The sequence below is a fragment of the Pyrgilauda ruficollis genome, unplaced genomic scaffold (assembly GCF_017590135.1).
Source record: "Pyrgilauda ruficollis isolate IOZ18807 unplaced genomic scaffold, ASM1759013v1 scaffold4, whole genome shotgun sequence".
NCBI lineage: Eukaryota > Metazoa > Chordata > Aves > Passeriformes > Passeridae > Pyrgilauda > Pyrgilauda ruficollis.
In genome coordinates, this window is record NW_024525489.1 from 18,284,213 (window position 1) to 18,311,491 (window position 27,279).

General features: G+C 36.6%; 1 protein-coding gene across 1 annotated transcript in view; it reads right to left on the minus strand.

The window, feature by feature from the left end:
• The window catches only part of PRKN (parkin RBR E3 ubiquitin protein ligase), a 677,999-nt gene that overhangs the window by 370,795 nt on the left and 279,925 nt on the right, over nt 1-27,279 (minus strand). Inside the window, exon 5 of the mRNA XM_041477165.1 lies at nt 1,785-1,868. Coding sequence (XP_041333099.1) covers nt 1,785-1,868 — 84 coding nt within the window. The remainder of the gene's footprint in view (nt 1-1,784; nt 1,869-27,279) is intronic.

Genomic DNA, 27,279 nt, shown 5'->3' on the forward strand with positions numbered 1-27,279 from the left:
CCTACTGCATAGCTAGGTAAAAAAAAAAGTTAAATCAACTTAAGTGCTTAGTTTTTCTTGACTATATTGATATTGCTGGAAACTCTGGTTGAAAAATCATAAAAATTAGGAGTTGTTGAACCTCAGTCTGGTTCCATTCTAACACTATTAGATAGAGTGGTTTTTAGCTGATAAAGGGAAAATGTGTCAGTTGGCAAATAAAGGAACAGCACATTTCTGCAGTAACAGCCTCATGCCTGTAGTCCAGGCTGTCTCAAGCTGCATTAGCAACATGTCTGTCTAATACAGTGTTTCTTCTGAAATTTGTTCAGTGATGCCCTACTCAAAGATAACACTGATCCTTGGCTCTGCTAACTGTGCAACTTGCTAGAGGAATTGACAGCAACTGGAGTCATGGGGCTTAGTTGACTGGGTATTGGTCGTTTGCCACAGCATCAGATTTTAGTTTTATGGTCAGTGGTTTTTTTTTCTCCTTCTCTCCATTTTGTTTCATTTTTCTGCTTTTAAAAAATAAGAACTGATTCAATGTGGGAATGGGTTGTCGTTCAGGAGGTAGGGTTGCCAAAAGTTCATTATTTCAGTACCTTTTTCACAAATACACTGGAAAACAAAAGCTGTAAGTTGGCAGCTGCAAGTCAGTCAGGTATATTCTGCCAATAGGTGAAAAAACTGGGAATTGTACAGCCCAGTGAATAGCATTTTAATGTCTAACGCCTGCCACTTTCAAGATCATGGTCTTGGTGGGTCCCTTCCAGCCCAGTACACTCTGTGATCCCTGGGTGGCTCAGCCACTGCTACAAGATGCACACCAGGAAGCAGAAGACCAAAGGCTGACAGACCTCAGCTTCTGTTGGCTGCACATGGACTCAGCCATAAATCCCATGCTATTAAAACAATCATTTGATATCTAAAGTTAGAGACAAATATTTTCTGGCACCACCTGTGGCCAAGCAGGAGACACCTATGGAACTGTATGGACACACCACAACTGTCTTGGTTAGGGAAGACAGAGAAAAGGTTACACCAGAGCAGGTGAGCGACTCTGGAAAAAAGCAATTGTATAGCTCCAATCTGCAAATCATTGATGAATAGAATCTTTTCATATGTAGGAAATTCGAGTTTAAAACCTATGTCCTGAAAAAACACTCAAATTAAGCTTTTTGCTGAGAGGAATTACCTCTAAGGCTTTAGTATTAGATGCTACGAATATCTAATACATGTGAAGATAGAGGTACACATAAACCATGTTTGGAAACATCTTCATTAAGAATATGAGAAACCTATGCTCCTTCTTAGTCTTTTCATTGATGTCACTTCAAACAACAAAAGAAGCAACAGCAACAAGATGTGGGAGAAAAACTGCAGTGATCATCACGAAGAACCTACTCCTGAGGACAAAGCCCAACATGCAAGTTCTGTTGTGCAATATGACATGGAAATTTGAAACTTTCAAGGCAAAGCTATACATAACAATTATAAAATAAGCATTGACAGAAGCATTTAAGTATTACATCCCATATTAAACCTCCGCATACTTGAAAATCTATGAGTTATACTTCAGTGCAAAAGATGAAATAAAATTATTTCCTCCTTCATTCCAAATAGCATCTGACCAAAGCTCCTCCCTTTTACAAGACATCATTTATTATCTAAAGTTGAACAGCTCTTTTGAAGTGTACCATACCTGTCTCTTCACATGCATTACTGAAATTTTGAGGTGGTTAGAATTGTTACAAAGAATTATGAGTGCCACAGTACTTGGAGAAACATGACAAAAATCTTACCGCTACGTTTCCATCGCACCCTTGGGACTGGCAAACACCTCCTATTCTGTTGGGAATTAGCACATCATCCCAGCAAGATGGGCCCTTCAAAATAAAACCAAAGCATACAAAGATTATAATTTACTTGATAAATAAACATATAAAACTTGGTTTTGTTGCTGCTTTTCCTACTCTTGTTTCTTTCAGATTTTGGCTAGACAGTTTTATCATGGTTACACTGAGAAATATCATTCAGATTATAAAACAATATGCACCAGTAAAGCCCAGTCACATACAGGACATGTGGTCCCTTCATCTTAAGGTCAGTGCTGTGAACAGGCATCAATAGTAGGTAACGTTTTCTCAGCTAAAGACAGGGACTGAGTTAATCATAATTGAAAAGCTACAAAGACTCATTGTCTGGTTCAACACTGTTTATACACGGACGTGCAGCTGACTAAGAGAAAAAAACATCTAATCAATGACTTGATAAAGACAACCAACACTAACAAGTTTGTGTCTGATTAACATCTCTACTTCTTCCTTCAAAGTCATATTTATTAACATACATTTATTAAAATACCTGTTTTTCCAAATTTGAGGAATTCAATAGTTTTTTTGTTTGTTTTCTTGTTGTTGGTTTTTTTTGTTTTGTTTTGGTTTTTTTTTTTTTTTTTTTAGCTTTGGCTAATCCTTACATGATTTCCATTTGGGAAAAGGATACCAAAAAAAAAAAAAAATAGAAATAAGAAGCAAGTGTGCTTTATAAAACATGGGATCCTAAGAGGGCATGGGGATAGGGGAGAACACTCATTTAAACAAAAAAAAAAACAACCCAGAAACATATTTACTCAAACCCCAAGAAGTGTCTTTCTTTTTTATCTGGTACTGGTAACATGGGACAATGATTTTTTCCTGTTTCTTCATCCTTGTGTGATTAATAGGAGACTCTCAAAGTTAATGATGCTACACCAGCATATACACAAAAAATAGTCACACCAAGATACACACCAAAATAATTTAAAAGAGTGTGTAGGAGCAGTCCCACAAGCATGCTATCACCTCTGGTACTAATTACCTTGACTTTATAAGAAGAAAATATTTAAAACTAAACTTCTTAGAGGAATTGATGTTTTACTTCACTGAAATTATTTCAGGTGAAAACTTCCCAAATATTCATTAGTTTGCAGGTCTGGGTATATAGCCACAAAAAATGTAAGAAGGTATATTAATTCTCAAGCTAGGAAAAAAACCCAAAACATCCACAGGATCATTTATAAGGTCGAGGTTCTAGAAAAATGCATTTTTAAAAGGAACCAAAAAGGGATGAATTGATGCAATTTTGACTACCATCAGAATGAACCACTACAAGTAGCACTATATCAGGTACAAATATGCTTAGTGTAAGAATATATTTTATTAATTACCAGTAACAATAATAGGAATTTTGCAGTCACCTTAAAGTTCTTATTTCCAAAGGAAAGCTAATGTACTATGTGGCTTGATATGAACTTGCAGTGCTCTCTCTCTCTGCAAACGTTTCCTCGTGACGTTTCTCAAGCACACAAGACTACTATGCACACAAAGCACCCCACTATTTGAAATAAAATTGTCATTATTTACTTAAAGCATGTCAGAGTATATACACAAGGAACTAGGAGCACAGTTCCATGTTATCAGCCACTATCAACTGTTCACTCACACTGTAGCTAAGAACTTCCTATTTTTCCCTTCATAAAAACCCTCACAGTATTCATCACTTCTTTAACTCCTATGATGGACATAAAGCCCATAAAAAAGTCAGAAGCATTTAACTCTTTTGGTAATGTTAACCAGACTCAGCTTTAAGTCAACAGTGGTTTCTTTTCTTTTTTCTGTTCTAGCAAAAGTTAGATCAAGTTCTTAAGGCACAAGATGGCATTGATTCAGCAGGAATTACAGACTGACAGAATATAATGGGTTTCAGCCAGTTTAGCATTGATGAGTGGAGAGAAAAAAGGCAATAAAACAATAAACCCCAATCAACCAGAGAGCCCCTATTCCACACCTCATTTTCCAAATTATTAAGAGGAAAAATCTCCTTTTCCACATCTGTTCGTGGCATTCTTCATGGCCATGTTTTATTATTAATGCTAATCTAACACACTTTCAAAAGACTTAGTGTGCTTGAAAATTTCAGTTTTCCACCTTCAAAACAAAAATAGAAGAAAAGACATTTGTCCTTGAAAAACACTGTGCATTCAAAACGTTAATGTTTCTGTAGCGACAGTACTACTAAATGTCATTGCTATAATTGCGTCAAAACACAATTAGAAATTCTGGCAAGATAAACACTTCGAAATGCAATTTTTGTATCATTCTTTCTTGAGTCTAAGAAAATCCTGTCAGCCTGCAGGCCAGCCAATCACTTGTGGTGTTATAACACTGCAGGCTCTAGTGTTTGTAATTATTAGTTCGCATTAATCAAGAACATACTGTGAGAGGAACAAAGCCTTCTGATTGCGAGATTAAAGCAACTGCCCCTCTTGTACCCAGCCAAATGGCTCACAGAGAAAGCTGTGCATTAAAATAAACACATCAGAGAAGGCTTTCCGGTGTATAAGTGGGAAAATGACAGAATAAAGAAAGAAATAGAAAGAACACCACTGAACAGAAAAAGTTCTCAACTGTACTTGAGTATTTCCCAAATAAGTAGGTATGGAAATTTCTGTGCCTTGAACATATGACAGTTGTTCCTTTCCTTTTTGAGGGGGAAGACAAGAAAAAGGTTGGTGAATGGTATATTAAGCTTCAAGTGAAACTCCTGTGCAGCATATGAAGAACAGGGAGGACTGCGATGTTTTTTCAATGTATGAGGGAAGTACTGGAAGTCTGTGTACATTTCACTAGTATGTTGTACTGATGGCCAGTACAGAGTGCAGTACAGTACACTCTACTCTCAGTGTCTCTTTATCCTGTAGCCAAGATCCAGTTTTGTATTGTAGAACTAAACCTAAATTTTCATCAGAAACATCTAAAAAAAAAAAAAATCCCCCAAATCAGAAATACCATCTAGAGATCTTGGTTGACAAATTATCCAAAACGTGGTTGCTGACAGAACTGTTGACCTATGAAGTCAGGGAAAGGTCAGAAGCAGAGGTCAGCAATAGAAACCAGTGATTCATCAAAGACTCTGAATCACTTAAAAGGCTGGAAACTATCCATGTGTTCAATACGTTGTATTTTCCCCGCTTTATATTCTCCTCTAGTGAACAATATGCAGCAGAATATCATTAAAACACATCTTGGTACCTGCTACTACCTACATAAGAAACATAAATCATTAAAATGTTGAGCAAATGACCCAATCAAGAAAAAACAATTAATGCAGAAGGATTTTTAAAGCTATGTAAGAAATAATTACAGGTCTTGAGAGAATTTAAAAGTCAGCATTCAGGACACAGGAGAAGTGTTAAATCTGATGGAAATCATACAAACATTCAGGCTTCTCTGCAAAGTTATGGCTACTACCTTGTCTGTGTGAGAATATTTGAAGAGCTAGACATTGTATAGGGAACCCTCAGCATGATTTCAGGATCTTGAGACACTAAGACAGAAAAAAACTCCCAAAATACAAGGCTTACTAAAAAAATGTATTTCCTTTTTGGCACTCTAACAACAATATCCACACCAAGCTACCACAATTCACTGCTTCCAATGCCAGTACAGGTTGGACAACTCTGCCTCCCAGACACAGCAGGAACCAAGACATATCCTAATGGTAAGCTTGCATCTCTCCTATGAGCAAAGTCTTAAACAACTCAGAGGTTTTTTCAGGCTTTCAGGAGAAACGAAGACTTATGGGTGATCCAAATACAACCTTTCACCACCTTAAGGGAACTTACAGGAAAGATGGATGGGGACTTTTTACAGGAGCATGTAGTGACAGGACAAGGGGGAATGGCTTCAAGCTAAAAGAGAGTAGGTTTAGATTCACTATGAGAAAATAATTCCTTACTAGGAGGGTAGTGAGGCACTGGAACAGGCTGCCTACAGAGATTGTGGATGTCCCATCCCTGGAATGTTCAAGGCCAGGTTGGAAGGGTCACTGAGGGGCACTGGTTTGAGTGCAAGGTGTCCTAGGCCATAGCAGAGGGCCAAATGATCGTTAAGATCCCTTCCATCCCAACTTATCCTATGATTTCTACTAAGTGCTTAAATATTATATAAATATTATTTTTCCCCTAAGTAAAACTATGAACCACAGCATCCAATCTAGCACAAAATGCATTTCTCCAAACTCCCAAAGCCAAGGCTATCAGCATCCCTCACGAGAAAGAGAAAATAAAAATAGTTTATAAAAGAAGTTACTATTGAACTAGCCAGGAGGTTCTTGCTGGCCTTTTACAGATGTTCTACTTAAAACCCTTGAAAATTTGTTATGGTAGATAATTTATTGAATGGAAAGACTGACAGATTGACAACTTTTAGGACCAAAATCATCTGCTTAACACAAATGCAGAGGTAATTAAAGTTTGCCTACAATTTATGCAGATCTACAAAGTCCATTACCAGCAGGGAGAGATTAATTTTTGTTCCAAAGCTATGCATTTTTTTAAATATTTCTGATGAGACTGATACAAACTGACTAGCATGTGGGGACACATAATTGCAGGTAAAGCTAACCAATTTACTGTGGACTGACTTTGACAAGGAATCTCCCATACAGCAGGGAGAAAAGTATAGAAAAATACTACTAAATGAATCTTGGGGATGGTTTTAAAGAGGTTTGTTTTATAGGACTGGCATGACTGGAGTTAACTGCTCAGTCTAAACAGCATATTAAAGAATCCATCAGAAGGAATGTTCTTATTATTATTGACTTTGGTTATTAGACCAAATCAATAAAGCACATGGATAGCTTTGTTTATATAAGAAACAGTACTGAAGAAAAGTCAATCACATGCTTTAAGTCTTTGTGGAGATTGAACCTACTGGTTTGATTTGTAGTAGGATCTTAGAGATGAAATTTCCCTTTAAGAGTGACCAGCCTAATTATGAAATTGACAGTTCTATGTCAATAGTTATAACTCCTCCAAAATTCAGTAGCAGACAATTAGCTGAACTGCTCACAGACATGTAATTATGAACATTTCCTGCATGACAGTTATTTCAAATGAAACATGAGAGGATCACATCTGTAACTGAAAATGTAGGTAAGTATAGTAAAAATAATCAGGTTGTTTTATTGATCATTATTTTTTCTTTCTTAACACTATGTTAAAAAAAAACTCAAACCAACACATTAATGAAATGTTTTAATAAGTGCTGGTCTTTCTTTTCTTTCGTACTGCTTACAGTTCAAGGATTTACAAGAGTCATCCCACTGGATCTCAAGTAAATAATGAAGGCTCATAAAAGACACCCAAGATAAAGTTCTGCAGATTCATCTCTTAATTTATATTTTATAGCATGTGTTGTGTTGCCAGTGCAAACACTTTCTTATTTAAGCAAAAGAAAGTTATTCAAACTGTGTCCTTTGTCAGTCCTTCCCAGCAAAAAGGGGCAAAAAAAAAAAAAAGAATAAAGATAATACAAATACAACTGTTCGTACTGCTTACAGTTCAAGGATTTACAAGAGTCATCCCACTGGATCTCAAGTAAATAATGAAGGCTCATAAAAGACACCCAAGATAAAGTTCTGCAGATTCATCTCTTAATTTATATTTTATAGCATGTGTTGTGTTGCCAGTGCAAACACTTTCTTATTTAAGCAAAAGAAAGTTATTCAAACTGTGTCCTTTGTCAGTCCTTCCCAGCAAAAAGGGGCAAAAAAAAAAAGAATAAAGAAAATACAAATACAACTGTTCAGCTGAAAAACTGAACAATGTAGTCCTGCTGCTGCTCTAAACTTTAGTTGTGAATGAGAGAAATAGAGCTGTAACAAGGAGTGGATATAAAGCCTCCTAAGCCAAACAACTAAACTTCATTCAAATTATCTGTCAGACTAATGATTTCTAATCTATAAATGCTTTCTATCTATATGGCATTAGAAACTTTTTCAAGGCTGAAACAAGAAAAGAGAACCAGAGAAAACACCTGTAATTCTCTCAACATGCCATGTACTTACTGTGTCCATTGAAACTATAACATTAAAAAAATAAACTAAAACCCACAGTTGCAAGTGTTAACTCCAGCAGATCTCACTGAGGTCAATGTAACCAGGAACAGACTAAAGCCCTCTGGCTTCAGTTGCTGTTTCTGCTGTGGTGACTTCTCAGGGATTCTTCCACAGGGGAACAGGCAGAGGACAGGGAGCTAATGGACAGGAGAAATCAGAACTTCTAAGACCCATCCCTGTTTTTTCTCCAGCTGGGATGTCTTACAGTTATTTGAGCCATAACTGTCAACACACAAAAAGTAGCACATTTTGAGGACTTTTGGCTGGGATCAGAAAGTGCAAAGGCTGTTTTCTTTCTCTACCCAAAACACTCCTCCTGTTCCCATGCTTTCCCATCCCAAGCCACAGTTCCAAGCTGTAAAAGCTGACAGAACTTGGATTAAATTTACTGTGTACCTCAGCTTTTCCTGCTGCAGCTGCCTGCAGCAGATTGATTGTGTCCCACAGGACTCTCTGGGCAGAGAAGAGCAGCCCAGCAGCAGTGGGTGCTCCATCAGGGTGTCAGGGGGATGCCGGGGCCTGATCAGAGCCCTTGGGGTGATGACAGACTTGGCACAATTTTGAAAGAGAAGTGATTAGCATAAGGATAGATTATCAGTTGCCTACAAGTCAGAGAGCATCAGAGCAGCTGCAGAGGAGTCAGCCATTCAGAGGTGAAGCACTTTCAGGATGAGGCAGGAAATCCTCATGTCTTTCAGTTCTCCAGAAATGGGTGGTAGTGTTAACATGCAGTAAAAATATTTTAAATTCAGTACAAAACCATGCTGCTGATTCTGGAACTCATAATAAGCCAGGATTACACTGAACTTTCTATTTCTTAAGGCAAATCTCTCAAAACAGAGTAGGTGAAGAAATGTTTTCTGTGTGAAGGTATTTTTTTTACCAGTTACAACTACAATCACATGTCAAATATGAAACCATATAATCTAAAAGCTTTGAGCTACAGAAACATTTAAGCAACTCCATACATTTTAGGCAGAAAAGATTATGCCAGTCCTGCAATTTGGATACTTCATTAGCTACATCTGCATGGGAAATACATGGACTAAATGAAGTAGTACACAAAAATAAAAAAACTAAGCTAAGCCAATATACAAGTCAAGGTCTGCAGTTAACATATTGCTAATAATGCCAACTGGACACCTTGCAATTAAACTAATATGAGTTGAAGTTAAACAAAGGCCATAAACCAAAGATGTAAAATAAAAATCCAAGGCTCATGAATATTCCACATTAATAATTTAATGCAGATGTAATAATTGCATGTCAGATCATAACATTTTAAGTATATTTTTTGACTAGGATGTAAAAGCTAAAAATCTTTTGACAGAGACAAAGCTAGAGCTTTTTCACTGTAGGCAATACTTAGAGAAACCCTCAGCCCAACACTTCACATCTGCAAGGCACCATTGGATAACATGTCCAGAAACAACCATCCATTTAACTACCTGGGCCATGGTAAATCCACATGGAATGGATTCTGCCTTTAGCTATATGTTCCTGCCATTCCCTTTCCTTCTCTGTCACCTACTGCTTCCTTATTTCTGCTCTTTTTACTTGCTCCAAAGGGTCTCTCTCCCATTGCTGTGGTAAGACACATCCCCCCCCCCCACCCCCGCAAGGATACTGCATACATCTTAAAAAACCCAACGATCCAACCATAAAACCAAAAAAGCCCAAAATGCCAAAAAAAAAAAAACCAGCCCCCCACCCCAGAAATTTCCACATTTTTACTAAGAATAAATTTCTCAATTAACCACTAAACCTAAAGCCCCAAGGAAGAAACTCGCTTCATAAGGTGTTCAAACATTTTTTTCACTTACTGCAGTTACACAAACCTGTAAAATCAAGATTACACACTACAGTATCTGAGGAAAATAGATTGCTATATCATCCATTTTTGATTTTACACATAATCAGAAACCCTGAAAGACAAAACCACATCCATTTCAACAAGAATATTTCAATCTTCCAAAAGGAAAGGTTATAGGATATCAAATACTCTTTTTTTGCTAAAAACAAGAACTAAACAAAAATATTTTCTTTGATTTTTTTCTGAATTCTACAATTACTGTAAACTTTACATATGCATCAATGTATTCACAAACAAAAATATCTTTATTTTAGCTATTAAGAAATACAGTCAACCCTGTATCAAGTGCATTGTTCAGACTCATTTGAGACCCACTTAAGATTATGTTGCATGCACAGTGTTTCTAGAGTTTGTTTTTTTCCTCTAAAACACAATCCTGCTAACACACATAAAAGAAAAGATGATTCTTTAAGCATTTTACACAAGAACATAACTAGAGTTAAAGAATTAAGATTGTACCAGGCTGTTCGGGACCCTGCCTTTGCCATCGAGATACTGCATATACTGGAAGGAATTGATGCAAACCCCTCACTGCATCATGGCACTGTTTAGGTTGCAGGGGCCCTTTTAAGCCCAACCACTCCAACCTCCCTGCAATAAACAGCAAAAACTTCAACCAGACCAGGTTGATCAGAGCCCCATCCAATCTGACCTTGAATGTTTCTAGGGATGGGCATCCACCACCTCTCCGGCAGCCTGTTCCAGCATCTCACCACCCACATTGTGGGAAACACCTTCCTTATTTCCCATCTGAATGTACCCTCTCTTCTAGGTAAAACCATTACCCTTGCCCTGTCACATCAGGACCTACTACAAAGTCTGTCCACAACCTACTTGTAAGCCCCCTTTAAGCATTGAAAGGACACAATCTTGTCTCCCTGGAGCCTTCTCATCTTCAGGCTGAAAGACCTCAACTATCTCAGCCTGTATTTCAAGGAGAGGTGCTCCAGTCCCCACACCATATTTGTGGAATAACCTGTCTTATTAACACAGAGATTGATTCCTATATTCTAGTATCAAATTTCCCAACTTTTTCTTCCACTAAAGCAGTGCTTTAACAAACAGGTCAGTCATTTTTCCATTTTATCTCTCTCTCCATGCATGAATCTTGAATTATTCCTGACTTATTTTCTACATATTGGCACAACCAGAAAATAAATTAAGCCCATCTTTATGGTTTTCACAAAAATCAGCAAAAAGGTGCATGTACTCAGGCTAAAGGACATTTGAAATGAACTCTCCTATTTTATAACAGAAGCTCTTGAGGCCCCTTCATAACAGTAAAGGGTGTCCCAACACCTGAATTTTGTAAGAACTTTGTCTAGTTGATCTCTGCAGATGTATTGCCCGATAAGCCTTTGAAGGATATGAAGCTGGAGAAATTACTCATTTCTTTGTTCCTGCTCTGAATAATTTATATTATTCTAGGAGCTGATTTTCTTCACTAAGAGGAATTTGGGGCATAAGCATAGGATTCCCCTGTGCTCCAGTGCTCTGAAGAGACACCCACAAGGCTCAAAGGGCAACACAGCAGGACACCACTGGGATAACCCCACCCCACATCCACCCTGTTCCAGGCTCAGCTGGGCTTTTCTAGATTTAGCTTTTGATTTCCTTCCATACAAAAGAGTCAGAGACACTCTGCTACAAAATTATTAACTCTCTAGACACAGATGGTACATCGGAATCCACTTCAGAAGCATTAGAAAGTATAGGAATGAGTTACTTTAAAAGGTGACTGCTATCTGGATATTTTGAAATGCATAATTCAGGACAGATCACCTAGAAGCTACATAAGACATCATTTAATTTAACAGTGAAGTTCAGATTTCCACTGAATTCTGAACAGCCTGAGTAGAAAATTTCAGTTTTGTAGACAGGATATCTGTCTATTCATTTCATTTACAAAGGTTATGACTTGCATTCAAATTACTGAATCCATTTCAGGCTAAGACCACCTGTAAAACCAAGTATGCTAATAATTTCAAAAAGAGTAGGCCCTCAGACATAAAATCAGGGTACTTTTACACTGGAATGACAGTCATTCCAAACTTATTTGCATTTCCACACACTTTAAAACATTTTATTCTGAAGACAGAGTTCCCTTTTATTGCAATCTCATTCAGTATCTCCTTTGTCACATGGAAAGAAAACAGATATATTATTTAAATGTTTGGCATTTTATAATAACATTTTAACTACAACTGCGATGTTTTCCTTGCTTATGGCTCAGTATAAACCGTGACGACATAAAATTGATTAACTGGAATTAATACTATGATTAATTCACAGTTCAGTGCCTACGGCAGTGGCCTAATCAGTACTTTTTATTTATGTGTCATTATCAGGCTTAGCTACAACAAATTCAGTTATAATAATGAAAGGGATCTAGAACTGGCACTTCCATCAGAACAGAGATGTGGAGTACAACATATATTACTAAACCAGGCAGAACTTCCTCAAATACACACATATACACACACACTAGCACAACTGTTCTTTATAGCTCTGTTCCACTATTCCAGGTCTCCCATATTTCTCTGAGACTCAGTCCCTATACAAGACACAAACTGTTCATCTTTATTTCAAGTTTTGTCTGGTCTGAACAGACACTACATCTCCAGAGCAACTAATAGCCCAAAATTGCAACTCTGTAAACAAGATAATTATAATTTAAGGCAGTGCCTTCTCTTCACAAAGAGACAGGATATGTAAGCCCATCACCTTTATAGAGTGCAGTCTGTACACAAGAAATCTTAGCGGATTATCTCCTTGTTGCAAAAATTGATACTAGATACTGCAGAGTAAACAACTCTAATGAAAACCAAAAGGGTCAAATACATGGAATTTGTTTTGGATAAGAAGGAAATAAAGAAATTCATCATCTTTGTATAACTTTTTTGCCTTCATCCCACAAGCTAGGAGGTCTTTTACTTGTCTATACCTAGAATTTATACAAAAAAGCCACCAAAAAGTATGCTACTCAAAGTTTGAGTCTTTTGGGGAGGAGGGAGGGATAAAGGGAGCAAGAAATTAAAAAAGGATCTAATGTCTCTTTTCATAGCTTCATGAATGAGGAATGCCAGTAAGAGTCAAAAATCAGGAAAATAGTACATAATAAATATAAAACATCCAATATACATGAGTAAGAGTGCTATTTTAAACATATTCATCTTTTATTTCATGCCCATATTCTTCAATCATTTCCATTGGAACAATTTCCAAATTATCAATTGAGGATCACAAGTTTTCCCTCATACAATTTCTACAATTTTCCACAGTGATGAACACCAACAAATCTTACAAAGTTACTATGCATTTAGACAAACATTTAGATCTGAAAAAGAAAAACAAATCAAAAACAATCCCCACCTTAAAACTTTAAGCAAAATAAAGAATACACACCCATACTCTCCAGTTTCTGAGCTCTTTGCTGCTAAACTCCTTCAAGCTTCCTTAGGAAATTTTTTTTTTAAAAACTTTAAGCAAAATAAAGAATACACACCCATACTCTCCAGTTTCTGAGCTCTTTGCTGCTAAACTCCTTAGGAAATTTTTTTTTTTTAAATATGCTTTATTCTCTAGAGCATTGGTGCTCCCACCACATGGACTATAGATGGACATTTAGGCACGATATCTATTCAGAAGCATTTAATTACACTGTGCAAATATTCATGTGTTGCAATGGACAAATTCCCATCGGCTATAACTCCATTGAGGTAAAGGGTTGCAGAAGTAAAGTAGTAAATCCTATTACAAACAGGAAAGAGAAGACTGCAATTTTGTAGTAATCAAATAATTGTATTGGAGAAAGTGTTTGTAGTCCAGTATCTAACAGGAATAGCCGGGATTTGAAAAAAGAGGTTTCTATTCAGAGTTCTTTGCCTACTGAGTGGCTGTAGGAATGAGACTTTCTTTCTTGGCCCACCATTTTCTAAATCCATAATATACTAATTGTCCTCATATTGGCTTGGAGTAACTGAGCAATCTTGGCTTCCAGATTTAGCATAACTTCTAATATAGCATTAAACTAAAAAAAAATATTAATAAGAGCTTTGATTTAGAAGTCAATGTTATTACAGCAATGAAACTTGGAAGTAGTCCTACTGGCTCTTATTATAAAATTATATTTTCCAATGAAATTGGAAGAAGGATTTGTTCTCTACTCAGATCTTTTAAAAAATTCCTCAATCAGTACTGTCTGGTACTTTAATTTTTAATTTTAGTTCTTTTCAGCAGACTTAGAGATTGTTTTTCTGAGCTTAAAAGGAAGTAGTTTCCCCTGGTATAATAGGAAATACAATCTCCTCTTTTACAATCATGGTTTGCAATTAATTTCTCATCTTTAATGTAAGAATAGAATTTATCAACTCATGATTTGTCACTTTTGTCTAATTATGCTGCATGATCACAGAAAATACACTGCATTTCAAAAAATATGCACATGATAGTAAGTATACATGCATCCACTATTTTAAAGCATTTCCTTGGAAAGCCTTCTCAAGGCAGGAGAGGAAACAACAGCAGCAACAACAAAAAAAGAAAAAAAAAACCACAACAAAATCTCCAGCCCTTAATAGCTCATTTATAGATGTTTTATGTTTTCCGTTATCTCATATTGATATGCATATGTCACCTATATTCAGCCTTGTCTCATTTGTCATAAAAGCAATGACCTTTCAAACACTTTCCTAGCCTTCCTGTAAAAAAATAACCACAAACATGCATGTGAATGTCAGTGAAGTGGAAAATTAGCCTTTTGAAACAAGTAAACCATCCTCCTCACCGTATTAAGGAAACTGTAGGTCTGAACAACAACAACAAGAAGGATGCTGAGCTACATAAGGCTGATTTCACTGTGCACGCTCCTAAAAAAAGTCCTTGACATTGCGAATGTTTGCCTTGCATCTAGGTCCCAGAGCCAAACCTCCATCTGGAAGAGATTTGAACTACCATCCAGAGGCATTTCAGGATCTGAACCAAAAGGTTTACAGCACTACAATCCAGTTAATTCTATTGCTTCTAATTCCAGCTGGACTTAAAGTCTTATCTCTGCACTCCAGGCCTTCAGATACAGCCTATCACAGTAACACCAATTCCCAGAGAATTCAACTCCATGACCCAAGTGAGATTAAATCCCTCCAGATAGCTCTAGTAAATGGCTCATAACTCGTTTCTGTCACTTTCACTAATGTTTTTGTACCTTGAAAGAAACCAGCAAAGGTGTAAATATCTACAAATTATTAACTGCACTTTTTCTCTTGACTCCTATCAGCGATTCCAGTCCTCTGGCTCCTGCTGAGCACATCACAGATATTTAATGGCTGAACTTTCTCTTTAAATACTGCACTAATCAGCTACTGAATATTTGTTCTCCATACCTGAGTGTTGCTATTTTTGTTTAAACACACACACAGACATTGAAATATAAATAAAGAAACATCAATAAGAAGAGATACATCTGTGATGTAAGTTCGATTTAAACTCCCTCAAGTCAGGTAATCCTGCAGTACATCTTGTGTTAAGTAGTTTTACCCAAAAAAAAGCAGATGTAAGCTGAAAGAGAGCATTTCAAAACGTGACATATTTAGTTTCTATTTATCAGGACACGTTTATTTTAATGAACTGAAGACACGATTCCCAAATACTCCTTAGGATAAATAAAATAAAAAGGTAATTATCTTCCTAAAATACTGTAGATTAATAAAGAGACATTCCTGTGCAAAGCAAAGCCTGAATAAAAACCTGCAGCACAAACCTGGATGGTACTAAGAGATAGCTGTTGAACAAAGGTACCAGTTCTGTTTATTTTTTATTTCATGTTTTCTTTTTTTTTCCCCCCCAGAGAAGGACTTTGGAGGTGCACAAGAAGAAGGAAACAAGGAAGGGGTAATAAAAAGAATTGCTTCCCGAAGCAACTTCCAGAATTAGAAAGAAACATGTTCTAATAGGACATTTCTAAAGATTGCAGTAGAAAAAAAAAATCAGAAACATTCAAGTGTCTGGATTTTGTAACTCCAGGCTTATGAAGTTGTATCTGTCCAAAACACTGCAGAGAAATAGGTAAGGGGGGGGNGAGGGAAGGCGCGGGGGCGGGGGGGGGGGGGGGTGGGGGGGGGGAGATTAACCTACCAGAATCACTGCTCTTTTCTTTCCAGGGTAAGAAAGGGACCCTAAAAAGCCTTTGGACACAGTACATGTCCACCATCAAACTCCATCATTGCACAACACTAAGAAAGCTCACCCACAGAACTTTCTGCAGCTTCCCTTCAATACCGAGGCAGAACGCAGGCCCAGGGACACCCCAGAGCAGGCGAGCAGCATTATCACTGACAAATGAGTGAGGCAGATACAGCTGAGTCCCAAATCAGGAGGGTGGCAGCCAGCTGGGGGCACTGGGTTGGTGAACCCTTGCTGAATGCTAAAGCTACAGCACAAAGGCTGGGCCCTGCGTGCTGACAGCACCTGGCTCCACTTGCAGACCAGGCAGAAGAAGTCATCTCAGGCTAATGCAGGGAGCAGCTGGGGCAATCAAGAGCTGGGACAGAAGCTCTGGACCCTGTAAATGCTAATGGATACACTTAGGTCACGTCCTTGCTGGTGGAGAACAGAGAACATGAGCAATGGACACATTGGTCAGTCACATCTGCATTTTTAACCAGATACTGGGGGGTGCCAGCATTATTGCTGGGAAGACGCACAAAAAAACTTTTCTGGTAGTAAGTCCAGACAACACTATATCCTCAGCTGTTCTCACCTAAATTGGTAAAAGCAGTTACATGAAAATTACTCAGAATTTAAAAAAACACACAAAGGAAGCACTTTCTGTTTAACAGTTAAAGCAGCCAAGGAAGATTAAACTCTTAATGGCTCATTTAAGCACCTTTGAGTAGAAAAGGACATTGTGCCTATGCAAACCCAAGGAAGTTAGATCTGCAGGCTTACTCAGCAAAAGGAAAATTACTTGGTGTCAGTGAGGCAGGTTATTTGGCTAAAACAAAAAAAAAAAAACCCAACTCATATTTGGTTTTAATACGAAAATGAGGGGAAATCCTAGCCAGCATAGCTCAGTTTAGCAATTTTAAGACCATATGCTAAAAGACAGAAAGCCTTGATAATCTTCTTTGTGGCACATAAAAAATTACCATAATAAAGGTACAAAACCGGCACCCATTTTTAATAATCTCTATATTATAACTCACAGTACACAGATCCTAAGAAAACCCTGAACATCCATCAGCATTCCACATATTCTGTTTTGCCTGAAGCAAGCCTTGTAATTCTGAACAAGGTAAATGACATGAAGGATTCACCCAGCTGAGACTGCCTTTATTTGACTTCAATAATATTTATGCAAACTAGCAACTTTTTTATTGGTATTTATCCAAAATACCAAAGCTACTAACCATGTTAAGCATATTTCTACTCCCTGTTTATCCTTTTTAAGTGACACCAATGAATGAGGCAATTTTTTTCCTACATAAACACTGATTGTCTATGTTGAGACAAGAGGTTCAGGCTCTAAATATATAAAACATTGAACCACTTAATTTTGGAGGGGTTCTGCATCTATGATGGCAAAGACCCACTATGGAAATTGTGATGAACCAGTAAACCACAACTCCTGACATTCTGGCTCATATTCTTTGAAAGCCTGGTCCAGAATGCCACCTTCAGTGGCATTTATTTAAATAAATATAGACATTTATGTGTGAGCAAGATTGCCTTTGTTCTCTTTAGAATGGAGAAAAACATACTTTCAGAGTTGGATCACCTTATTTTCAAGTAAATGTCTAGCACAGGTCAGATGGTGTGTACCCTGAAATTGTCTGTTCCTTTTTACCACAACATAGAGTGAACTCCAACATGAGTAACTGTGTGATAAACATTTAAGTTTAGGTGCGGGGAATCTATTTCTTACTGATACTCAGATTGAAAAGAACTAGTTATGCCTTGCTGGTTTTGATATAATAATTATTGAAGAGCTCTTTTTTTATTATAACAACAGTGAATATTAATTGTTCACACCTGTTCAGGAGATACGAAGTCAGGGAAAATCTGATTCATAATAAACGGGGTTTATAGCAGTGATATGTCTTTAGCACATGTTCAAACAGCAAATAAAGAAATTAGTGTTTGAATTGAAATAGAGGCTTATTTAATAAGGCATAATAATGGGAAAGAAAACTAGCATTACTAACAAAGAGGAAAATATGCGATGGGAAAACTTTCTGTGTCTAGCCTTACCCAAATCCCCTTGGCCACGATGCTATGTACAGAAATTAGGTGAACAATATGTATCTGAAGACAGAAGAAAGCAGGGGCAGGCAAGAAATCTCCAATCAGAAATATTTTCAAAACAGAATAAAAATGATGTTTGTGTGGCACAGAATTAGATGCTTACATGTCTGCTAATCTTAAATTTGAAAAATAACCAGCAATGAGCATTTTTTCAGGCTCAAGGATGAATGCATGAAACTGACACCTAAAAGAAGTTTTCTTCCTGGTTTTTTCCTTCTTGAGAATGCTGGAAATATTAATCTGAAATCAGACTGATCAAATCATTACAACTATATTATTGAGCATCTTGTTAAGGCTGAAAGAACCTTTATTTTATAACATTTCAGTAAGATGTATTTTAAAGAGAATCCTGACATTTTATTTCCTGTGGATAGTTTCCATTCTTACTTTGCTACCTATCTTACATTTTCATTTGATAATGCTCTTTTTTTTTTTTTAAATTTAAGATGACAAAACTTTTGCCTTCTAATTCACGACAATAGCTTGAACAAAATTAAAAAGGGATATAATGTTTGAGCTTTCTTGCATGTGATTACATGCCAGAATACTATAAACCAAATTGATTGATGATCATGCTACCCTGGTATTAGATGCATTCATCAATCTCTAGATTACTAACACACTTAAACTCATTGATCATGTGCATTACAAATGCACATTAATGAGCATTGAAATAAGCAACAAGCAGATCCTAGTAGACCTTGGACAACAGTAATGGTCTTGAGCAAAGCTGAGTTTTTCTCTTTTCCCTAGATTTATATGGCTCCTCATAGCTGAAGGTAGGGGGCCACAGTGAATTTGTGTTGTTAATAAGTATTATGTACAAAACAAGTATACATCCTCTTTTTCTTGAGCCTTAATTACACCTCTGTAATGACATGAGAATACCTCTTTATTTGAGCAGGTGTATGTATTTAATTCCTGGAAGAGGTCACTCTAGCTCAGCAACGTGCTGTCACAGCAGTCCAGCTGCTTAGCCAAGTCAGAATGTATTTCTGTGGCAAGGCAGAGAAGGATTTAAGCTTTCAGAGAAGAGGAAAGCTGAGTCCAGCCTCATTAGACTTTATCTCAAATAGGAAGCTAAGAAATAAAGGGTCTTCATTAAAGGACACTTTAGGTATCCTAGGGAAAAAATTCTCATGAGAAAAATTAAATTTGGAGATTTGTACTTTTTACCTTTTGCTTTTAGCAAAGCTGGCAGCGATTCTAACAATACCAAAGGCTTAAGATTATGCTCTACACAAAAGAAGGACGCGAGTTTAATTTTACTCTTTTTTAGTCTAATAAAAGTACCAGGATTTTTGGTGTCTTTGACAACAAAGATAGGAGTGTCACTTTGCACTTTCAAAACAGCTTGCCATTTGCAACAGCAGAACATCTTTTATCCCCAAGTACATTCTTCTAGAAATGAACCTGGTATATTGCTTAAGTATCGTACTGAACAGTTCATCTATGATTGATATACTTTTGATTATTTTTAATATTATTAAAATATTTTCCTTATAGAAACTTTTTGCGTTTTTATCTCTGTATTTTTTGGCTCCAGTCTTCACTCCTTAATCACTAGTACAAGACATTATGATTTGATACGAACAAAATGAAAGTCAGAGTTCTGCACAAAGCTCAGAATAGATGTTAAAATGTACTGCCAGTCCACAGACTGGATATGAATCGTGTCTTTGCAGAGCTTTGTATTTCAAAGCCTTGTAAAAAAAGCAATTCTGAGACCTTGCTGAGTGCAGATCACAATTTTAGATACCTAACCTAAAAGAGAACTTAAAGGTCATCAAGCCTGATTACATTCTGTTCAATACAATAAAGTGCAGCCATGTGTAAATTCTTATTGAGCAAATTATGAGTGATTCATGGCAGACTTGTCATTAGAATGTAATGTCTCCTTTGCTGTAAAGTCAACATTATGATCCACAGTTACTTCTTAGAGATATTTCTATTAAAGTAAACAGGAGGAGAGATGTTTTTATTTGTACCATTTTTATCTGCATGCAGTATATCTTATACCAACATTATGATCCACAGTTACTTCTTAGAGATATTTCTATTAAACAGGAGAAGAGATGTTTTTATTTGTACCATTTTATCTGCATGCAGTATATCTTATAGTAGAGCAATGGACAGGATTGTAAGAGATGTAAAAACTTCTGATGTGTACACTCAACTTTATAGCAAATGTCCTCTCTGGTACTTGGAAACTTTTTAAATCTAAAACGAAATTTTATAAAGCTGACTTTCAGCTTCATGTTACAAAACAAGCTAATTATAAGTAGTAATTAAATGATAATTGTGATCATCTGACCATAAAAAAATATACTTTGGGTACTGAACACTAAGAGTTTACACAATATTTACTTATCTTAAAAAAAGGATCTTATTTTGCAGATGGTAAATCAGTGGGTGAGTGGATAATGTGCAAAAGTTTATTCCGTTTGGGATTTTTTTGTTTACCTAACTAGAAACTTTGTTGTAATCTGCTCCCCTCTCCCGTATTGAAATTCCTAAAGACTCCAAGTAATATTGTTTACCACCAAGAAATTGGAGGAACTTGATCAGCTCATGTTTCCTCTATCTTTTAAGTTACTTGAGTGGAAGAAAAATAGTCCATCTGTGAAGAATTCTTGCTATTAGAACTACCCTGTGAGTAATGTGGAATAAAGCCATTTCACAGTAACGTGTGCCCTGAAAATGGCCCTGATTCAGCAAGGTATTTAACTGAATGCTTGAAATTTACATATAGTGCCATTGGCCTGGGCAGCTGTATGGTGAAAACTGAATAACATTTCAAATGGATATACATAAAGGAAAAGAATCAAACCTCTGTAAGTGGTTTTATTTCCCCAGTCTGATTCTAATTTAGTCTCTGACTAAACTCTAAACTCAATAAAAAGTAATGCACAATCTAAAATCTTGGTTTCTGGAAATATGCAAACAGTATTTCATAAACTTCTGTTTCATGAAACTGAAATGTCAATTATTCAATGAGCCTTTTTGTAATGTATTCCAAAATTAATCTTCTAAAAATCCACCAAACTAGTTTTTCTAATGAAAAACTAATCAGACAAAAAAGTAAACAGATCTAAGTTATGAAGTTAATACAGCCTTGAGAATAAGGTTTGTGATCATAATACCATATCTCAGCTTTCTCTCTCCTGCACTGCCAGCCTCCTTGTTACTTAATAAAAGTTTGTTTCAGTTTTCCAGGGGCATTTATAATACCTAAAATTGATCTCTAGCTCCATAGTTTTAAAAATAATAAACATAAAATCGTTGACAATAATTTGCTTTGTCAGCTACTAACATATTAATGTAAATATAAGTCATTCTTTATGTAACCAGTGTATCCTTAAAAGCCCCGAACCCAGCAACTCAAGTACAGGGTTAACTTTCAAACATGAAAACACTCCCCATTGAAATAATGAGCTTTGTTACATCTGGGCATGACCCAATTAAGCTTCATGAGTCTTATTCAGCTCCCTGAGCTTACACAGCTGCTGTATATTTGAAGGTATCACTGAAGTAAGGAACAGGCACAGCAAACTTTGTTATGCACCCTAACACCCCCAGCATTGTGCTATCAGGAATTTCTCTGAATCTGTGAGGTATGCTAGCTCCTTCAAGGTAATGAGAAGTCCATGTAGCTTAAATGTGAGATGAATTTCTGATATATTTTACAAAGTTAAGAGAATTTGCAGAAAAGCAATGGGTTATGATGCATTATAAAGCAGTGACAACAGTGAACAGTATCTGATCTGCAATGAGCTGAAGTATCTTGTGAGAAGATAAAACTCTGACCCAACAAACTTACTCAAATTTGCAAAGTCTACTTTGTTGTTTATGGTTTTCTCCTCCATTAAACTCTTTTGCTATTGTTTATAACAATTGGTTTCAGAAAGCTTTCATTAGTTTTTTAATATTTATTTTTTCTATGGATAACAACTGAGAGTCATAGCAGAGGCTAGTCAAAAATAGATTCGATTTTTAGGTTTGTTTTATCTGTAATTGCATTGCAATAACTTTCTGCTTGGCCATGAGAGTAATTAAAATAAAGCTGAAGTATTCTACAATGTAGAAACTTCCACCTAAACAGCATTTTAAAGAAAAAATTTGTGTAGGTTCTCAGATACTGTAGAAAGGAATGTCATGAATAAAACAAAGAGGTATTTAAACTCAGTAACTCTCTAAAACAAGCATCTTGATAATTAATACTGCTGATATCTTGGGTAAGAAACATAGTTTAATGGAGACAGCTTGAAATTCGTGGAAGAAATTGATCACCACAATCAGTGTTATTTGTTTACTACACAGATGAAACGTATTTCCAAAAATGGGTCTCTGTCCATACATTTGTATTTTTCCCTTATAAATCACAAGGATTAATTCCTATTTACTTCCATCTTGCTGAAATAAAAGCATAGGGTGGCAGAGGGATCAAATTAATTAGTTTTATGTAACTGCGTGTCTCCCTAAAAAGTTGTCAAGTTCAAAGCTGCCTGTAAAATATCTACACACTATCACACCACGACCACAACATTTCTTTGGTGTCCTAAAAACAAACTGAAGATGTGCAGTTAAAAAAAAAAATTAAAAAAGAAAAAGCCACAACCCTATTGTTACACAGGGGCTGGAAATTAGTTTAACTCCAAACACATTTGTGGGTTTTATCACAGGCAAAATGAGAGGGTTTTATTGTAATAGGAAGCAACTGCATACATTTTTAAATCTAGCTGTGGCTTTTCCCATTACTTCTGAATAGGAGGAAAACCTCAAACCCAACAATTCAAGCCAAATTACATGTCTAGGTACTGAAGTATCCTTCCAGGCCCTTACAAATTTCTAGCAGAAAGCCTGAAATCATTCCATAATAAAACCCAACACATGGAATGAAAACTATAATTCCATCCTCATAACCCCTTGAGAATGCCCACACAATTACAGACATGATAAAGTAGGAAGCAACCTTTAGAGATCATCTAGAACAAGCACCCTGCTCTAGGTAGGATCAGCTGGAGCCTGTTTCCAGGTGGGTTTTGAATATGTCCAAGGGTGGAGACTCCCCAACTTCTTTGGACAGTCTGTTTCACAGTATGCCCATGCCTCTTCTGCTATCACTGAACACCAGTGGGAAGACAATGTCTCTGTCTCCTTCATGTCCTCCCATCAGGTGTTTACACAAATACTTGTATGTTAAACACAATATTAAAGTCAGTTTTATTATGGTGTTTTCATATTCATCTCTGACTTCTTAATGCTCTTCTTTTTTCACTTCCTGCTTATAATAATTTTTTACAGTGTTCTCCTCTTCCCACAGTTTTCTGTTTGCTTCTCTGCCTCACTGCCTACCCTTCTTCACCACTTCCTTGCTAAACAGCCTTTGTTCAGTAGCCATTTTCCCACATCAACCCTTATTTCTTTTCATTACCTTCTGTCTTGGATCGCCCTGTACCAGCTTGCCTTGTTTCTGTTTTCTTCTCGTTTTCTTACTCTCCCCTTCACTCCCAAATTTCACTTTCTGTTTTCTTTTTTTCCCCCCCTAAAACAAGATCATTACTTTTCACAGTTCCACCAGCTCCTGTCAATCCCTTTGCCGGACAAAAGAGAGAAATTGCATGCCAGAAACCTTTCTGTGTAATGAGCTCTGTCATGATTAAGACTCACTTGCTGGATAAAGCAAAGAAAATCTATAAAATAACCACATGCTGATGTCCTGCAGAAATACAGGGTTTCCCCTCAAAAGAGGATATGTGAGGGTTTACTGGCAGGTGAGCAGCATGGGGTGCAAGGGCTGCTTGGTGGTGGCAGCAGAGAAGCATGAGTGTGACAGCTGGCTAATTATGCTGCAAAGAACTTAGCTGGTTTTCAATTTCTTGTCTGCATTTTATCAGAAGATGTGTTGGAGTCTGTGGAATAGGGTGTAGATGGTCCTTGGTGGTATTTTTTGCTGTTCCTTCAAGTGAAGAGAAGAAAGAGTTTGTTACAAGGGCTAGCTCTTGCTGCTTGCCCTGGAAGCTGCCTTCATCATTGAAGGTCTAGCCAAGGAATTCTGAAAGAAAAGGCTTAGGGACAGCCAGAAGACACAGGTTAAATCTCACATAACCTTTTAGGAAACTATAATAAATAATAAATAGCTAAAGAATTGTAGACTAAATTACATACAGAGAGAATGACTCTATAAACAATTTCCTAACTTACATGATTATGTGCTTTATGACACCCAAATAATTCCTTTGCATGTGGTACAACAATACAATACAAAATATAATAAAACCATTTATTACATGGAAAAATTCTGGAAATGTATATTACTTGGAAACACTTTACATCAACTTTTCCTCAACTCATGATCGCTTTTAACATGTGAAATCTCATCAGGAATGTCTCAGGCCATTATACTTGTAAGGTAAAGTGTGTTCCATGCAATTTGCTACAGGAAGCACCTTTCAGATAAAATATTAAAAGCTAGTAATGATCAGCAGCACTGAGGACCAGAAATTCTAATAGACCTAAAAAGAACTGTACCTGCTCAGCACCTTGAAAATAGATGAGTTGGTCCAGTTTTGCATTAGCGTGCACACCAAGGCAACACTGCACAATCTGCATGTACATTATTATCTTCAGCCTTTATAAAGCATGTGAGTGACTTTAGAAGTCAAAGTGATGTGGGGTCAGAAGTATTTGGAGCATCCTTCATGCCTTAAACTTTATGATTAACACTTCAAAAAGCCCCCCAAAACAATGAAGTGCAGTTGCACCAGTTTCTCTGTGCAACTTGTCCTCTGTCCCCATTGCAGAGCTCCATGCACCATTTCTCTGTCTGCTTGCAGCTCTCTGACCTGTGAATCAGACACCCCTCTAAAACGAGAAAACTCATACTTTACAGTAAAGGCTCTTTATATCTCTGTATCTTAGTTTAACCATCTGCAAAACATACAGGATAACAATTTCTGTTTCACGGCATGACCACAATTTGAATTAAGTACTGAGCAATGATGACCAAAAAAAAAAAAAAAAATCAACATATCTGGGAAGCTATTTGAGATATCTAAAATTAAGATGTAAAGGTCACTGCAACAAGTAAAAAAATACAAGAAAATAATGTGTATATCCAAAAATCATGTTTAATTTCTGCATTCCCTTCTTGTCAAGAAAGAAAGATAAAACAATTATGAACAGAAAAAGAAACAAAATCCAGTATTTCAATTCAAATTTCAGTATATACATGCAAAAGATATTTGTGGTGGTGTCTTTGGGTGGCAAAAATGGTCCTTTAACCTTGCAAATCTTAAAAGATTTTCCTAGGCACTGGTAAGTTCATCTTAAAGAAAGCTTCTCTCCATGCTGACACTTCCTAAATACAGTATTTTTAAAATATTTGTAAGAACAAGTGAATTCAGAGAGTGTGTTAGTTTAAAATTGCACAAGAGCTATCATAGTTCAATTGTTTTTTAATTCAAAACATTCTGTGTATAAACACATAGTTTTTTACTTAGGAGCAAGATCTTACTCTGTAACTTTACATAACCTATTTCTGATCCTGCTTTTCATCTGTGGGGAGTGAGAGAAATGTCTCCGTTTAGACATGATCCACAGAAATAAAACATGGTCTTAAACTGTGATATTTTTGAACAAAAAGGAAATAGAAACTTCTCAATAAAATATTCTGGTTCATTTAGCAATATAATTCATACTCTGTTTTTTACCAAAACAATGGAGTTGTAAATGACATCTGTTGTTCTTCAATTTTGTATCTATTTTTGAGTTAAAGCTCTTTCAAGGGAGTCTGAAATGTATGAACTATAGGCACCTTCTCATATTCATTAATAAACAATTTAGTAAAGTACAGTGATGCATAATTCCAACACATTTTCTGTAAAAACCTCCATGGATTTCAGCATGATTAAAATCATGTTATCATATTACTGACAGGGGTATATAACCTGCAATGCTCTGAATAGAAGCTTTTCCTCACAGATAATCTCTGCACTGTTCCCACAGCAGTACAGCATGCACATTGAATATCCAAACAGAACACAACCTACGCTTTAAGGTGTGTGACATCAGCTGTAAATCAAGCACCCTTTCCATGCTGCTTCCTAGTGATTGACACAAGCATTCCCACTGACTTGAACAGAATTTGGATCAGATCCTAAATATTCCCCCATCTTTTTTTTTAAGTTGCTACAGCAGTGAGGATATAGATAGGAGTAAATGTTTTTTTTTTTTTTTTTTTTCTGCTAGGCTGAAGCGCCAGGCACAGTTCTCAGTTCTTTGGCATGCACCTGGGGTCCACAAATCCTCCCTCTGTGCTGGTATGGGAGGGGGCAGAGGCTGGGACAGGAAGAGAGAAAATCTGCATTTGATCCTCAGCCTTTAAGGAGCACCTGTCAGGATTTTGTTCCCTGTAGAAATGCAGTACAAAGACTTCTCAGGGCTGGAGCTGAAAGTGAATAACTGTACAGTTTTGACTAGCTGCTCAAGGCATGCTTATGCAAGAACCACTTCTAAAAATACAACGTACCCATTATTATGAGAGAAATATCATAGAAGATACTTGAGGATACTTGAGAGATATATAATAGAGGATTCTTCTCTTACTTAAAAAAAAAAAAAAAACAATGGGGAAAAAAATCAACACAAGCAACAGTATGAAAAATTATCTGCCTCTCTTGATGGAATATTTGGTGTGGAAAAAAGAACAGTGAATGAGATAAGTAGGGAATAACAGTAAGATGGAGTAAAATAGAGGTTTATTATTTCTCCCACTTATCCCACATCTAAGTCAGCCCCTTGTTGACTCGGGCAGATTTATACATATAGTGCTTTTTAAGCATATGAGCTGTCCTTGAGTGGTGCCTCCAGCTCATAAGACATATATTTTACTGTAACATCGAGCATCAGTTTCTTGTTTTCCCATCTTTCCCTCTCCCACACCGTTGTGGAGCAAAGGGCATGTTTTAGTGACCTTTTATATCAGTAGCTTTCTCTTTGGGGGATTGAAATTGATGTTTCAGAGGATCGTCCTTGCTTTGTTATTTAAGAGTATGAAGTGCTGTGACTATACAAGATGCTGAGGTTACAATTTGCTACATATGGCAATATGTAGCAATGTCATGACAATGTGAACAAAGTCAATGTGAACAAAGCCTTGCAAGGTGGTTCTTCATCATTGA